The sequence below is a fragment of the Oncorhynchus keta genome, chromosome 32 (assembly GCF_023373465.1).
Source record: "Oncorhynchus keta strain PuntledgeMale-10-30-2019 chromosome 32, Oket_V2, whole genome shotgun sequence".
Taxonomy (NCBI): Eukaryota; Metazoa; Chordata; class Actinopteri; order Salmoniformes; family Salmonidae; genus Oncorhynchus; species Oncorhynchus keta.
Genome location: NC_068452.1, coordinates 35,018,160 through 35,034,212, shown reverse-complemented (window position 1 = coordinate 35,034,212; position 16,053 = coordinate 35,018,160). Strand labels below are relative to the sequence as shown.

General features: G+C 42.6%; 1 protein-coding gene across 3 annotated transcripts in view; it reads right to left on the bottom strand.

Moving 5' to 3' along the window:
• Nucleotides 1-10,535: 10,535 nt before the first annotated feature.
• LOC118374456 (acid-sensing ion channel 2-like) overlaps nt 10,536-16,053 on the bottom strand; it is a 509,104-nt gene continuing 503,586 nt past the window's right edge. For all 3 annotated transcript variants that reach the window (XM_052491568.1, XM_052491566.1, XM_052491567.1), the window contains 3 exons: nt 15,170-15,249; nt 14,166-14,234; nt 10,536-13,474 (listed from right to left, as the gene is read on the bottom strand). In XM_052491568.1, the coding sequence (XP_052347528.1) occupies nt 13,373-13,474; nt 14,166-14,234; nt 15,170-15,249 (251 nt within the window). In that variant the 3' untranslated portion in view covers nt 10,536-13,372. The remainder of the gene's footprint in view (nt 13,475-14,165; nt 14,235-15,169; nt 15,250-16,053) is intronic.

Below are 16,053 nucleotides of genomic sequence, written 5' to 3'. Positions count from 1 at the left end.
CTGGTTTTGTGACAACACGCGTAGTGTCAATCGCCAGGTTTGCACTTGTTCACAGCCTAGCAAAGGCAATTATTTTGTGGAGCAAAACTCATCAACTTTCCTTATGCGCGGCTCATGTCCTTGGCGTGCTAAATGTAGGAGTGGACTTATTGTCCAGAGGGAATCCCCTTTACGGATATTGGAAACTCCATTCCCGAGTAGTGGGGGAATCGAGAAGAAATGCAGACAAGCATCCGTAGATCTCTTTGCATCGCATGAAAAGGCACATTACCCGTATTTCTTTGCGATATCAGGTTAGGCACCTCTAGGACTGGACTCTCTCATACGCTTTTCCCCTACAAGACTCATACTCCGTAATAGGGCTGTGGCGGTCAAGACATTTTGTCCGCCTGTGATTGTCAAGCAAATAACTGTCTGTCTCACGGTAATTGATCACTAATTAACATAAACACATTTAGCATCTCCCGGCTTCCTACAAGTCACTGATGCAGCCCTTAGGAACATCTACATTTTAAAAGTCTAATAAATCCATGTAATATAGCCTACACCATCACAATAAATCCATTATTTATTTTAGACAGGTCTAAAGAAACATGATATGAAGAAAATGTGGTCTATTTCAGAACAGGGTAGCATACTCTGAGTTTTTCTGATCTGGCTATGCCATATGGCTGTGGGCTGCACTAGTTTATTTAGCAGACAAGATTTAGAATTCCATGGCATTATTTTATTGTATGAAGAATACAATTGAACAAATCTGAATAAAATAGAAAGGATATTTTTTCCAAACGATTTAAGGGAGTGCACACATGCAGCTATTCTGTGTAGAGAGGTTAACAAAGAAATAGGTACTCCTATATGATTAATTTAGAGCAGTGGTTCCCACCAGGGGTACTAGGACCTATCTTCCACTTGGCCTATCCACAGGGGGTACTTGAGAAGACTCATGAGATCATAGACCTACTGTTAAAATACACATGAGGGGGTACTTCAGGGGTACCTCGAGCAGAGCAAAATTCAGTTAGTGGTACATTAACCGAAAAGGTTGGGAACCACTGATTTAGAGTTAATGTAACTTTCGTTGTTCTACAAATGTTGGACTATATGTTTTAGATGTTTAATACATTGCAAGGCTGTATGATGCGACTCTAATGATGATTTGAAGGCTTTACACACTTCGTCATTCACAATTTGAGAAGCACTTGATAATGCCACTAATATCCCGGCGGCAGCCCCTTTGTGTGGCCATAATGCACCCTAAAAAATCAAAGCCTTTTGCAGACCTCCTCCCTGAGGCTCTCCATCACTTGATTGGGTCTTTCTCACAGGCTACAAGTGAAGACAGACACATCGGTGCCATAACTGGCCGTGTCCTTATCCAATTCCGAGGTGCATATTGAAGATATTGGAAGAACTGTCCACATTTAATTTTCATCAGCCAACGAGATGAGTAGGCCTAACGAACAGCAAAAGCATGAGCCTATGTCAATCTACTATCCCCCATAGTACTGTGAGAAATAAATATTCCAAATATAGTCTGGGGCAGTTGTGGGATGCGATAGATCCCAAATCAATACAACCATTAGCATCAACAAAAACATTTTTACGCAATGAGGCTGACGCAACAGATCAGAACGTTTAGCGAAATGTTGATAAACTATTCTGCTATTTCTTCACATTATAAGCGCAGCAATGCGCACGCAGCAGTAGGCTATAAACATGAATGTTCTGTTAGCGAAAAACACCATTGTCAAAAGTGACTGCAAATGCAATTGTGCATGTAATGCTTTGATTATAAAGGTGCATTTTTATCGTGAAAATTATCTTCCACAAACTTGAAACTCATGCAGTGCTTAGGTATGCCAGTTAAGTTCTACACCCTTGTAAAGTGGATTAATGTGCTTAATTTTAAGGAGTTATTTGGCCACTTTAGTTGTGATACAAACTTTGTCAAAACATTATAGGCCTGTGGGCTAAGCTACATGAGGTGTGATTCTGATTTAAAACAAAGAATGTTTCTTGCCTTACGCAGGTCATCATTCACAAGTGATAATATAGAATTTACAAGTGACCCATCAGATTATCCTTGATTTAATCTTGTCTTTATACAGTGCCTTGCGAAAATATTCGGCCCCCTTGAACTTTGCGACCTTTTGCCACATTTCAGGCTTCAAACATAAAGATTTAAAACTGTATTTTTTGTGAAGAATCAACAACAAGTGGGACACAATCATGAAGTGGAACGACATTTATTGGATATTTCAAACTTTTTTAACAAATCAAAAAAACGGAAAAATTGGGTGTGCAAAATTATTCAGCCCCCTTAAGTTAATACTTTGTAGCGCCACCTTTGCTGCGATTACAGCTGTAAGTCGCTTGGGGTATGTCTCTATCAGTTTTGCACATCGAGAGACTGAATTTTTTCCCATTCCTCCTTGCAAAACAGCTCGAGCTCAGTGAGGTTGGATGGAGAGCTTTTGTGAACGGCAGTTTTCAGTTCTTTCCACAGATTCTCGATTGGATTCAGGTCTGGACTTTGACTTGGCCATTCTAACACCTGGATATGTTTATTTTTGAACCATTCCATTGTAGATTTTCCTTTATGTTTTGGATCATTGTCTTGTTGGAAGACAAATCTCTGTCCCGGTCTCAGGTCTTTTGCAGACTCCATCAGGTTTTCTACCAGAATGGTCCTGTATTTGGCTCCATCCATCTTCCCATCAATTTTAACCATCTTCCCTGTCCCTGCTGAAGAAAAGCAGGCCCAAACCATGATGCTGCCACCACCATGTTTGACAGTGGGGATGGTGTGTTCAGGGTGATGAGCTGTGTTGCTTTTACGCCAAACATAATGTTTTGCATTGTTGCCAAAAAGTTCAATTTTGGTTTCATCTGACCAGAGCACCTTCTTCCACATGTTTGGTGTGTCTCCCAGGTGGCTTGTGGCAAACTTTAAACGACACTTTTTATGGATATCTTTAAGAAATGGCTTTCTTCTTGCCACTCTTCCATAAAGGCCAGATTTGTGCAATATACGACTGATTGTTGTCCTATGGACAGAGTCTCCCACCTCAGCTGTAGATCTCTGCAGGTCATCCAGAGTGATCATGGGCCTCTTGGCTGCATCTCTGATCAGTCTTCTCCTTGTATGAGCTGAAAATTTAGAGGGACGGCCAGGTCTTGGTAGATTTGCAGTGGTCTGATACTCCTTCCATTTCAATATTATCGCTTGCACAGTGCTCCTTGGGATGTTTAAAGCTTGGGAAATCTTTTTGTATCCAAATCCGGCTTTAAACTTCTTCACAACAGTATCTCGGACCTGCCTGGTGTGTTCCTTGTTCTTCATGATGCTCTCTGCGCTTTTAACGGACCTCTGAGACTATCACAGTGCAGGTGCATTTATACAGAGACTTTATTACACACAGGTGGATTGTATTTATCATCATCAGTCATTTAGGTCAACATTGGATCATCAGAGATCCTCACTGAACTTCTGGAGAGAGTTTGCTGCACTGAAAGTAAAGGGGCTGAATAATTTTGCACGCCCAATTTTTCAGTTTTTGATTTGTTAAAAAAGTTTGAAATATCCAATAAATGTCGTTCTACTTCATGATTGTGTCCCACTTGTTGTTGATTCTTCACAAAAAAATACAGTTTTATATCTTTATGTTTGAAGCCTGAAATGTGGCAAAAGGTCGCAAAGTTCAAGGGGGCCGAATACTTTCGCAAGGCACTGTATATACTAAATAATAATCTCAGCAAAAAAATAAACGTCCTCTCACTGTCAACTGTGTTTATTCTCAGCAACTTAACATGTGTAAATATTTGTATGAACATAACAAGATTCAAGAGCTGAGACATAAACTGAAAAACTTCCACAGACATGTGACTAACTAATTGAATAATGTGTCCCTGAACAAAGGGGGGGTCAAAATCAAAAGTAACAGTCCGTATCTGGTGTGGCCACCAGCTGCATTAAGTACTGCAGTGCATCTCCTCCTCATAGACTGCACCAGATTTGCCAGTTCTTGCTGTGAATTAATAAATAACAGTCTTCAGATTAATGTTGAAGTCAAGTTACAACATCTGACACTGCCAAAACCCCAGCTATATGAGTGTCGGCTATCACTGGTTAATGCTTTTATTTCAACTTTATCTAACCAGGTAGGCAAGTTGAGAACAAGTTGTCATTTACAATTGCGACCTGGCCAAGATAAAGCAAAGCAGTTCGACCCATACAATGACACAGAGTTACACATGGAGTAAAATAAACATACAGTCAATAATACAGTAGAAACAAGTCTATATACGATGTGAGCAAATGAGGTGAGAAGGGAGGTAAAGGCAAAAAAAGACCATGGTGGCAAAGTAAATACTATATAGCAAGTAAAACACTGGAATGGTAGATTTGCAGTGGAAGAATGTGCAAAGTAGAAATACAAATAATGGTGTTGATGCTTGATGTGATTAAATCTAGGCCTTGGTCCTCTAAAAAGTATCCAGTGACACCTAAAAATAGTGCATTTGAAGGAGTTTGTTAAAGATGTAAGTAAGATAGAGTTGCTATATTAAGGATTTTGTTCCAAGATGTACGTAAGTATGTTGAATGGAATTTTAAAACTATGCAAACAAAATGTAATGCCTTCTGTTATTATCGGTGTATTTTTGAAATGGGTAACACTTTATTTGCTTAGGTTGTGTAGATCATATAGAGATGGACTATCAGCAACATGTCTATTGACTTTCTCTCCTTTACAACTACTTTACTGGTCGCCATTAGGTCCGCCAAGCTAGTGAGTCAGCTGCATGCACAGTCAGTTCACCATTCGTGCCTACAGTTTGCCCTGGGTTTTTCCAAGGTTTCCTTGTTGCCCAACCTCATTTATGCTTAAGGTCAGAGGCAATTACAGTTGTTTCACCTTGGAGCTTGTGGCTTCCACAAGAGCATCTCCACTGTTTGTGTCCAGTACATGCATTGTGCCAATATACCTGGATTGAGCGAGAGCTTTGAACAAGAGCAACAACTCTGTGTATCCTGGGCACCTCCCTGCTGGGGTGAGACCTCTCTCTCATCAATTGGATTGTGGAATTATTATATTGGTCTATAATAGCAAGGGGTTACAGACTCTGGAGGGCCTGAGGGCTCACTCCACCAGGGGTATGGCTACAGTACCTCTTGGGCACTGTTCAAGGGTATCTCCTTACAGGATATTTGCGATGCAGCTTGTTGGGCATCCCCCACAGGAGGCTGCTGAGGGGAGGATGGCACATAAGTGGCTGGAATGGAGTGGTATCAAACCCATTCCAGCCATTACTATGAGCCCATCCTCCCCAATTAAGGTGCCACCAACCTCCTGTGGCATCCCCTCATACATTTATGAGGTTCTACTGGCTTGACATTACTGCACCTTGGCGCATACTGTCTTCAGTGTTGGGGCCTCTGAGGGTTGATATGTTGAGACTACCTGGCTTCGCATGTTTGCGATACGATTTGCGAGTCGGCTATCTCCCACATATGAGATATCGAAACAAATAATTGAAAGAGAACTCAAGGTTACTTGCGTAACCTAGGTTCTCTGATATGAGTGAGATATCTCACTGCATACCCTTAGTCGCAAGAGTGTGAGGAAGTTCAGCATGGTTGAGAATGATCGGAGGCGGGCAATTGGTTCCTTATGAGGGGAGGGGCTCACCTCATTCGGCACTTGACCTGTTTGTTTCCAACAGTTGTGTGTAATTGGTTCTTCGAGCTTCTGAGATTCGGGTGAATCCCATGTGTGATATCTCATTTATAATATCAGAGAACCTGGGTTATGCAAGTAACATTACGTTTTTATTGTTGTTATTAATATAATTGCATATAAATCATTATTGCTACAGCTTTCTTTGTTGCTTTTTCTTTGGATAGCGGGTAGTTTGTGAGTGTTACGAACTTAAGGGAGCGACGTCCCTGCCCTACGCCAGTCCCAGGCTCAGCTGGCCCTACTGTCAGTAGCTGGTAAAGGCCTCTCCCAAGGTTATGACGTCCATTAATTACCTTGCAGCATTTTGGAGCTTATGGTTACCACAACATTGGATAGATTGAGCATGTCCCTCACACTATTGGTGGCGATGAGAGTGAATTTGATGTTGTGGCTTCTACCAAGTCTCTGGAGGAGTTTTACAGATCTGTTGTGGATTCCACCAAGAGCTGGGTTGAGACCCATGAGCGAATATTACAGAAAACTGGTTGAAATGAGGGATGCACACTAAATGTGAATATTGGTGAAAAGGACAGCAATATGTAAGTAAAACCATTACATTTCTCATGCTCTCCCATTGTTGGGGCTGCAAATTGAATGAGGATTTCAGTTAGCAGGCTCATAATGTATGTCTTACATTATGACCGATGGCCACTAGATGGCAGAAGTACCAAACAACTAAAAGGTTTGACTGGATAGTTTGTATTTGTCTCATTATCTTAATATTGAATATCAAAGAGCTCTGTTAACCAGGTCATCAGGCCCTGAACCTTTCACTGCTGCTTGTGGGGCTCTCAACGTGCATCAGGTACAAACTGAGCTAGTCTACCTAAAAATCCAGTATTGGTGAATTTTTGTCGAAGTTGGTTTGTATATTGGCATCCTAATGTTGGCATTATCAGAAATGGTCCCTGAGGCAAAGTGACTGTGTCAATCCTTCTATGCTAGGAGGTTGGTCAAGTGGGTGCCCCTTTCCTTCATTAGCAGAGTGCTTCATTAGCCCAGCTTGTTACAAATGCCATTGATTTTCCTGGGCCTCATTAAGATTAAAGTTATAAAGATGCCCATTAAGTCAGCTCTTCAAAGCCATAAACAGGAGCGACAAGTGATTAAATATGACTCAACCTCTGGTCAGAGGAGACAAGCTGCTGGGTGGAATAAGGGATAGGCTGATTACCACTGGACGGCTGAAAGCACAGGCTGGTTAGTGACGTGGTCATGGCTGAGAGAAAGTCTATTCAACAGTAGTCTCCCCGGCACCTGCTATCTAACTAGTCCTCACTGTCTGAGGTGTTTGTAAAGGCAAGGACAATACATTGAGCAGTATGAGGCTGCCCACTGGGCAAGACTGGTTGGCTACCCACTGGGCAAAACGTTGTTTCCTCGCTCATTTTAACAAAAAAAGTAATGCGATGACGTTGAATCACAGTGGGAAACTGATTGGATTTGCAAAAAGTCATCAACGTCAGGGAATTTCTTTTTTCCACCTACATTCAATGACATGGTGGAATGTTTTGTTGATTTCAAGTTAAATTCATGTTAGTTGACAACTCAACCAAATTTAAACCAAAACTAGACGTTGAAATGACGTCTGTGCCCAGTGGCAGGTAAGTTCCTATCTATAGTGGAGGTTATTTGTCATGGCCTGATGAGGTGAACAAATCCTTCATTCATTTTGACAAACCACAAGTGAGTTACGTTGAATAAAGGAATTCATTCGGTTTCAGGCATGAAGGATGAACTGCTGCCAAGGTGAGTCACAAACAGGGAGAAATTGAAATAGTGTAATGTAAATAACGGATGATTTCGAGTTGTATGACTCAAGTTTGAACTTTTCCTTCGATCCCAAGCTGGCAGCAAATGGCAGACATTCTGATAAACAGGAAATGTAAAGAGCTTTCATACCTTAAGCTGTATTTGGATAGGACATGCTATTATGGTACCAATATCAGTTGTGAGAGTAAGTACACTATATATACAAAAGTATGTGACTCCACTTCAAATTAGTGGATTCGGCTATAAAAGCCACACCCGTTGCTGACAACTGATACAATTTGGCACACAGCTATGCAATCGCCATAGTAAGGCCATTCTGCGGCCAATGTTTATCTGACTTTCAACGTGGCACTTTCATAGGATGCCACCTTTCCAACCAGTCGGTTCATAAAATGTCTGCCCTGCTAGAGCTGCCCCAGTCAATGGTAAGTGCTGTTATTGTTAAGTGGAAATGTCTAGGAGCAACAACGGCTCAGCCGCAAAGTGGTAGGCCACACAAGCTCACAGAACGGGACTACCAGGTGCTGAAAGGCGTAGTGCATAAAAATAGTCTGTCCTCGGTTGCAACACTCACTACAGAGTTCAAAACTGCCCCTGGAAGCAACGTCAGCACAATAACTGTTGGTTGGAAGCTTCATGAAATGGGTTTTCATGGCCGAGCAGCCACACACAAGCCTAAGATCGCCATGCGCAATGCCAAGCGTCAGTTGGAGTGGTGTAAACCGCGCCACCATTGGACTGGAGCACGATGAATCATGCTTCACCATCTGGCAATCCGACGGACTCATCTAGGTTTGGCAGATGCTAGGTGAATGCTACCTGCCCCAATCCATAGTGCCAAATGTAAACTTTGGCGGAGGAGGAATAATGGTCTTTTGGCTGTTTTTCGTGGTTCGGTCTAGGCCCGTTAGTTCCAGTGAAGGGAAATCTTAATGCTACAATGACATTCTAGACGATTCTGTGCTTCCAACTTTGTGGCAACAGTTTGGGGAAGGCCATTTCCTGTTTCAGCATGGCAATGTCCCCATGCACAAAGCAAGGCCAAGACAGAAATGGTTTGTCGAGATCGATGTGGAAGAACTTGACTGGCCTGCACAGAGCCCTGACCTTAACTCAATCGAACACCTTTTGGGATGAATTGGAACGCCGACTGCGAGCCAGGCCTAATCGTCCAACATCAGTGCACAACCTCACTAATGCTCGTGGCTGAATGGAAGCAAGAACCTGCAGCAATGTTCCAACGTCTAGTGGAAAGCCTTCCCAGAAAAGTGGAGGCTGTTATAGCAGCAAAGGGGGGACCAACTCCATATTAATGCCCATGATTTTGGAATGAGATGTTCGACAAGCATGTGCCCAAAACCCAAATACGGTGGTGTATCTCAGGTTCACTACTTCTCACTCTGGCAGTTTGTGGACTGACAGGCACAACACAAAAAATGTGAAATGTTGAAATATTCCTCCTGCCTATTTTTATTGAGCAAACTATGATAACTGCATGGCCTGACCTGTACTAGTGGCTTTGTTCAGCTTGACTTTTCTTTTTCTCCCCATGTCTTTCTATCTTAAACCCCATATCCAACATAAGGTGAGTGGGGAACATGCACATATCTCCCTCCTCTGTAACTCCCCACCCTCTGCCTCCTGCTTCTCGGCTGACTGATAGTATCTCTATCCATGTGGAAATGGATTAACTCTGAGCAGAGCTTGAATAGATCATCAAAAGGGGACTATCGCGCTCTGTGAAAATAATAATAAATCAATAATAAATCATGCAACATCATTTTGAGTGTGGACCCATCACACCTTCTGTTTGACAGAGCCCAAATAGAGCCCGAATAGAGCCAGAATAGAGCCTGAATAGATGTGTTGCATGTGATAGATTCAACATTTGTTCTCATATGCTGCTTGCAAAATATTGATGTTCAACATTACCAACAGATGATTTAAAATAAATGTATATGCAACAAAATAAATATCAAGCACCATGGTAACAGCAGTCTCATGATCTAAGCCCTGACTCCGGCAATGTCTGTCTAAAGCCGAAAATATGCCCAGTGAACTCCTGATGAACCCAGGCCTGTCTCTGTCTCTGAGAGGGCACTACAGCTTAGACACTGGCTCACATGGCTCACACTGGCTCACATCCACAAAACGGTTTCAAAATGTATAATCTATTTCCCCGTTTAATCTAAATTGTATGCTCGACTGACATCTTTGCCCATGTGTGTTGGTGCATCCTCACCAAGATCTTTTGCTAACACTGGCTATGCAATAACCTAAGTGAGAAAAATCTATGCAGGTAACGAAGTTCCTTAATTACACATCCATCAACCTAATCAATGTGTAAATATTCTCAGGTCACCGTCTGCTGGCAGATTGCTTTTTCTGGCAATACTCTACAAGTAAATCAAGTGCACACACAATTCACTGTATCAGCAGCATGAGCTAAATTAACTGCATTGTGTTGTGTAGGACGTTGTCATCCATAAATAATATGATTTGTAGATCCTGGGGTTGAACTCTAATATTATAAGACACTTGTATTAATGGAACAACTGGGCACCCAGAGGGAAGACACAGACACAGCTCCTGATACAGACAGAGCAAATAGCTGGCAGGAGTTCCTGGAGAGTGCTGATGCAAAATAGAACCTGACCAGCAGCACAAAATGGCTTTCAAGTGAATTTTCTCCCTCAGTCTGTCTACTAGTACTGCTCTGCTTGGAGGAGTCCTCTGGTGTCCTGACTGCTGTTATCACTGGGAGCTGAGAGGAGGACATTTCAGTGCACATTAAGTCTGTGTAGTAGAGATGTCAGAGTGAAATAGGATCTCCCCTTTACATTTGTATCACCACAACACACTGTAGGCGCTGATGCCTTTTCACAAGCTCCCACCCCTCCCCACAAACCACAAGCACTGTATGACAGAGTATTACGCTTGTGGTCTGCACGATGGATCCTCTACAAAGCTATGAAGAAATGAGTGATACGTCTACACAAGAAGGCAAACACGACAGGACCCCGCAGCAAAAACTTTTTTTTTAATCGTTTCACATTAAAAACACATACTGTACGCTGCATCACAAAATGAAAAAGCAGTCCTGCAATAACAATAGAAACCAAAAGAGAAGAAACAACCAGTGGCATTTTCACTGAGACTCAGTATGTGTCCCATAGTAGTTCACCTCTCTCCATGGACAGATCTATACAGTAGGTGAGAAGCAGGGGAGGACTGGGACCAGAAATGGGCTTTTGCATTTGCAATATACCGGCCCATTTTTTTCCTTGAGGTCCTCACACCGGTCCACATTTTTCCTCAAGGTGAGATTTTGATAATTTAGCAAAATATTTTTTTTCCGTTAGACTGGCCCACTAGGCTAAAAATGAACCAGCCCATCTGGCATTTTGGGCAAATGCCAGATGGCAAGTCCGCCCCTGGAGATGGCTGAGGTCACTGCTAAAGGAGACATGATAAGCCATACATGAGAGATTAGATTACACACAGCAGGTCAACAACAGACAGGAAATCATAGTTCACAAAGCACTTGGAGTTCATTCCCACCTGTACTGTACATTATAACGATGCCATAGTAGAAGTTTAGTCACATACACCAGAGAGATGCAGTCAAATGTGTTGTTTTACAGGGTCAGTCATAGTAGTACGACGCCCCTGGAGCAAATTAGGTTTAGCTGCCTGACTCAAGGGCACATCGGCAGATTCTTCACCTTGTCAGCTTGGGTATTCAAACCAGCGACCTTTCTGTTAATGGCCCAACACGCTAACTGCTAGGCTACCTGTCTGGATAATTATGGCTAGTTGATATGCTACTCTAGATGGATGTACTCGTCATATCATAGTGATGCAATATGGCCCTTTTTAGTGTGATGGCACTAGGTGGGAGGGGTGTTAAAGAAACATAAAGTGCAAACCAAATCCTTTTTGAGATGGACTCAGACCAGTCAGCGTTTCATGTCAGGGTTTTGGATAGTCCTTTGTCACTTTTTTTGAGAACAGAAAAACACCTCCTGTGGTTTTCACACCACCCATATGGTTTGGTGAGTTTGATTTGAACTGGTTATTAAATGTGTTTGGTTGGGGCTATCGTCTATGAAAAAAATATTGGGCTTAAAATCACCTCCAATTTGACAAAGATTGTGTCTTTCAGTCAGAGATGGACAATAGTCCCGGCAAAGTCTGCAGGCTACCGTTTCTGCAAACGACAGGCTTTACATGTTGGGCTTGATGATTTGAATCCGTTGTGTTAGTATTATCCTGCTCTGTTAGCACATTTGTATTTGCTTCAAATCAAAATGTCAACCAGTCACAAGTTGGTTCATGTAAGTCCTTCTTCAATAACATGTCCACTGTAGACAGGACAGAACACTGTCTCGTACCCGTTTTGGTTTTTCGTACTACAACACCAATATTAACACCATAATACAACACACCCTGTATCCTCAAATGAATCAGAAGATAATTTCCCCTCGTCTGAATCGACATCAGTGCAATTATTATCGTCCAAACATTATTTCCATTAATAGAACAGTGATTATCATGGAAATTCCATTTTCAATTCAATTCAATTTCTAGCTGGGATATCTCTATTTAAGGGCCAAGTCCATTATGTAAAATATGATGAGTTGGGAGTCCGTCAGTTCTCACCAGACAACACACCCACATCATGCAGCTGAAATGAAACTAAAGCCTCTGCATGTTCATTTATGAGCGACATTTGTATTCTTCTTGTATTCTGCCAGGTAAACAATGTCATACTCCACCTCTCTGGTTTTGGCTCAGCCTCAGTCATCAATGAGTGCTTTTACCCCACTGAGGCGCTGCCGCCAAGAGGCAAGCGTTTAATTATTTACATGAGTTTACACATAGGAATATGGCACCTGTTTAATATGTTGTTAAGAAGCAGCTCAGTACCTTGCCTTCCCTCGGGGTACTCACCTTGTGGTACATTGATAGGAGTGGAATCAATAGAACGGATGCATTAAACAACAAAAAAAATAACCGAATGCAAAACAGTCATTTTGGAATTGATTATTTAGAATGCTCATGTTTTCCCAATATGAATGCAAATACAGTCCCAACAGCCCTTCCCGTAGATATACAACTTGCCGCCTAAGAAAACAGTGCATCAACAAAATGGAACTGCCTTAGATGGATGTGTCATATGAAATATGTTATAGTGAACCATGTTCAATCTATACATTCTATTTCTATAGCTGGCCTCATCCCATAGGCCACGGAGAGAGACAGAGAGAGAATGACAGAGAGAGAGAGACAGGGCAAATGTACAGTAAAGCAACACTGCAGTCCAGCGTCAGCCAATCAGCATCACCAAAGAGAGAAACCGTCTCCGAGAGGAAGCAGCACATGCAACTTGGACAGTTCACAGCAACTGTTATGGTACAATGTCTGGCAGTACTGACCGATGGGTGACTAGTGAATACACATGTCTAGGACAGAGATGAGTCCCTTCCCGTTAGGTTTACAGTGCAGTCTGTCTGTCTGTGAACTGGAGAAGACCTATGAGTCAGGTAGATGAGCATGTGAGGGGGAGGGGAGGTGGCTGTCCCCCTCCAGCAGTACAGTAACAGTTCCAGTAACAGAGAGCACCAGTAAGTCCAGGTGACAGCTCCTTAATCCCCATTAGTGCTGCAGTGACAGTGTGGAGGGGAGGCCCAGTCCAGCCCAGTCTAGCCCAACCCAGCCACCCATCCTCCCCACCAAAGTCACTATCATTCTGTCCTGGTAGCCTGTGGAAGAGGCTGTTGCTCACTGGCTCCCCGTGTGGTGGTGGCTCACAGTGGCCTTGCCTGGTGTGTGTGTGGAGCTGGGCTGGGGGCTCAGCAGGCGATCTCCTCCAGCGTGCCCAGGGTGGTCTGTAGGGGGACGCTCACCGTGTGGCTGATGGCCTCCGAGTGGTTCCCCACCGGGTCACAGGAACTCTGAGGTAGGGTGACACACACATATGCGTGTAGTACACTTATACACATGCACACGTCTACACCCCACTGCTGGCTTGCCACTGAAGCTAAGCAGGGTTTGTCATGGATGGGAGACCAGATGCTGCTGGAAGTGGTGTTGGAGGGCCAATAGGAGGAACTCTTTCCTCTGGCCTGAAAAAAGATCCCAATGTCCCAGGGCAGTGATTGGGGACATTACCCTGTGCAGAGTGCCATCTTTAAGATGCAATGTTAAAAGGGTGTCCTGACTCTCTGTGGTCACTAACAATCTTATGGCACTTATGGTAAGAGTAGCGGTGTTAACCCTGGTGTCCCTGGTGTCTGGCTACATACCCAAACTTGCCCTCATGGACACCTAATCATCCAATTCGCTGATCCATCCTCTCCCCCTTAACTATTCCCCAGGTCGTTGCTGTATGTGAGAATGTGTTCTCATTCAACTTACCTGGTTAATTAAAATAAAAAGTGAGTGACATTTTGACACGATTCAATTGGAGAGATGTCATCTCCTTTCTTGTCAATAACTGAGAATTACATTGGGATAGCTGTCTGGCACAGAATAACATAAATCGTATTGAGGTTTGGCTGGATGCTAAGCCATAAATACAATATAAAACATTTTTCAAACAGTGTGACAGTCCAGTTTGTCATCTGATTAACCTCATGACCTTACCACGTCCTCTCCGTGGCTCTCCTCCTCGTCGTCTCGGCTCAGTAGGTCCAGCAACTTGTCCTTCACCACCTGACAACATATATATGTAACACACATTATCAGGGTCTTCAGGACATACACAGTATCACAAAATGATTAATGAAGTGTGCTTTTTACATGCTGTGGTAACTTATGACCAATTTAGTTTAAGGTGAATTTGAACTGTTATAATTGGAACCATAAATAATACAGTAGGTGTGGACTTTACTATGAAATGCTTGCTTACGAGCTCTTCCCAACGATGCAGAGTTAAAAAATAATCATCAAAAGAAAACTAGTAATATAAGATGAATAAAATACACAAGAATGGAGCTATGTACATGGAGAACCAGAACCGGATCACTGTGCAGGGGTACCAGGTATTTTAGGTAGATAGGTACATGAATGCATGGTAAAGTGACTAGGCATCAGCATATGTAATAATATCTTGACTCAAGGCCAAACATCACCGTGACTGTTATTTTAGTGGCGGTCTTTAAAACCACAGCCAGAGCAGCAGCACTCTCTGTCTGACAAAACACCCCACACAGGCTCCCCATTAAAACATGGGAAAGCTATGGAAAAATAATGACTTTTCATGTGTACTTCTAAAGCCCAGAGGGCACATAATGACTGGTTTGTCCTTGGCAGAGCTCTAAGCAGACCAAAGCAGTAGGAGAGAGAGACCAACGGCTGAGCTGACTTAATGAAGAGACTGATCACGCACCTCAATCACTCAGCCCAGACAGATATATGGCAAGGCTCTTTCGTCTCAACAATTTAAATGTGAATGTGAATATGTGTGTGTGTGATTGGCCTTGAGTCTGTGGAGAAATGTGTGTGTAACCTATTAGACGGGTGTCTCTGATATGAATTGTTATTCATTTTTTAGTTATTATTTCTTCCGCCAAACAGAACTGTCTGTGAGAGTGTTTGATAATGTGTGTGTCTTTGGAAGTTTCTACATGGTGTGTGTTCTGTCTGACCTCATAGGCGTAGTCAAATAGCTCCAGGATGGTAAGGATACTGGCCCCGATGAACAGACCCATCTGACCACCTATATCACCTGGAAGATCAACAATACACAGTTAGAGAGAGAGCGTGCGCGAGAGAGAGAGCTAGCAAGCACTGGAAACCCAAGAGCTGAACCCTGAAAAGAATCTCCTATGCCAGCTATTGAAAACACTGAACAACTATATTATCCAATCACACAGGGAAATCAATCACATTGTTACAGAAATGAAAACCTCCTATTTGACAAATTGGGAAAATGTAACAAAAATACTGAATAAACTAAATTGCTATTTGGCCCTCAAAACAGAATACAAAAATGCAGAATATCTCTACTCTGTCAGAGATACAAAACAGAGACAGATCCTGACCAAATACAGGCTCAGGGAACACCAGCTGGCTATAGAAAAAGGGAGACACAAAAAGACATGGCTACCCAAAGAAGAGCGTCTATGTGGTCACTGCATTACAGTGGAGGTAGAGACAGAGATGCACTTTTTCCTGAGAAATACTCCCGAATAAGATAATCTTTTCCAGAAAATATCTCAATCAATTCCCAACTTCTGTGCATTTACTAATGACATTATTCTGGGGGAGGGAGAAACCGCAAATATTACTGACAGATGCATTATGTACAGTGCCTTGCGAAAGTATTCGGCCCCCTTGAACTTTTCGACCTTTTGCCACATTTCAGGCTTAAAACATAAAGATATAAAACTGTATTTTTTTGTGAAGAATCAACAACAAGTGGGACACAATCATGAAGTGGAACGACATTTATTGGATATTTCAAACTTTTTTAACAACTCAAAAACTGAAAAATTGGGCGTGCAAAATTATTCAGCCCCCTTAAAAGTTA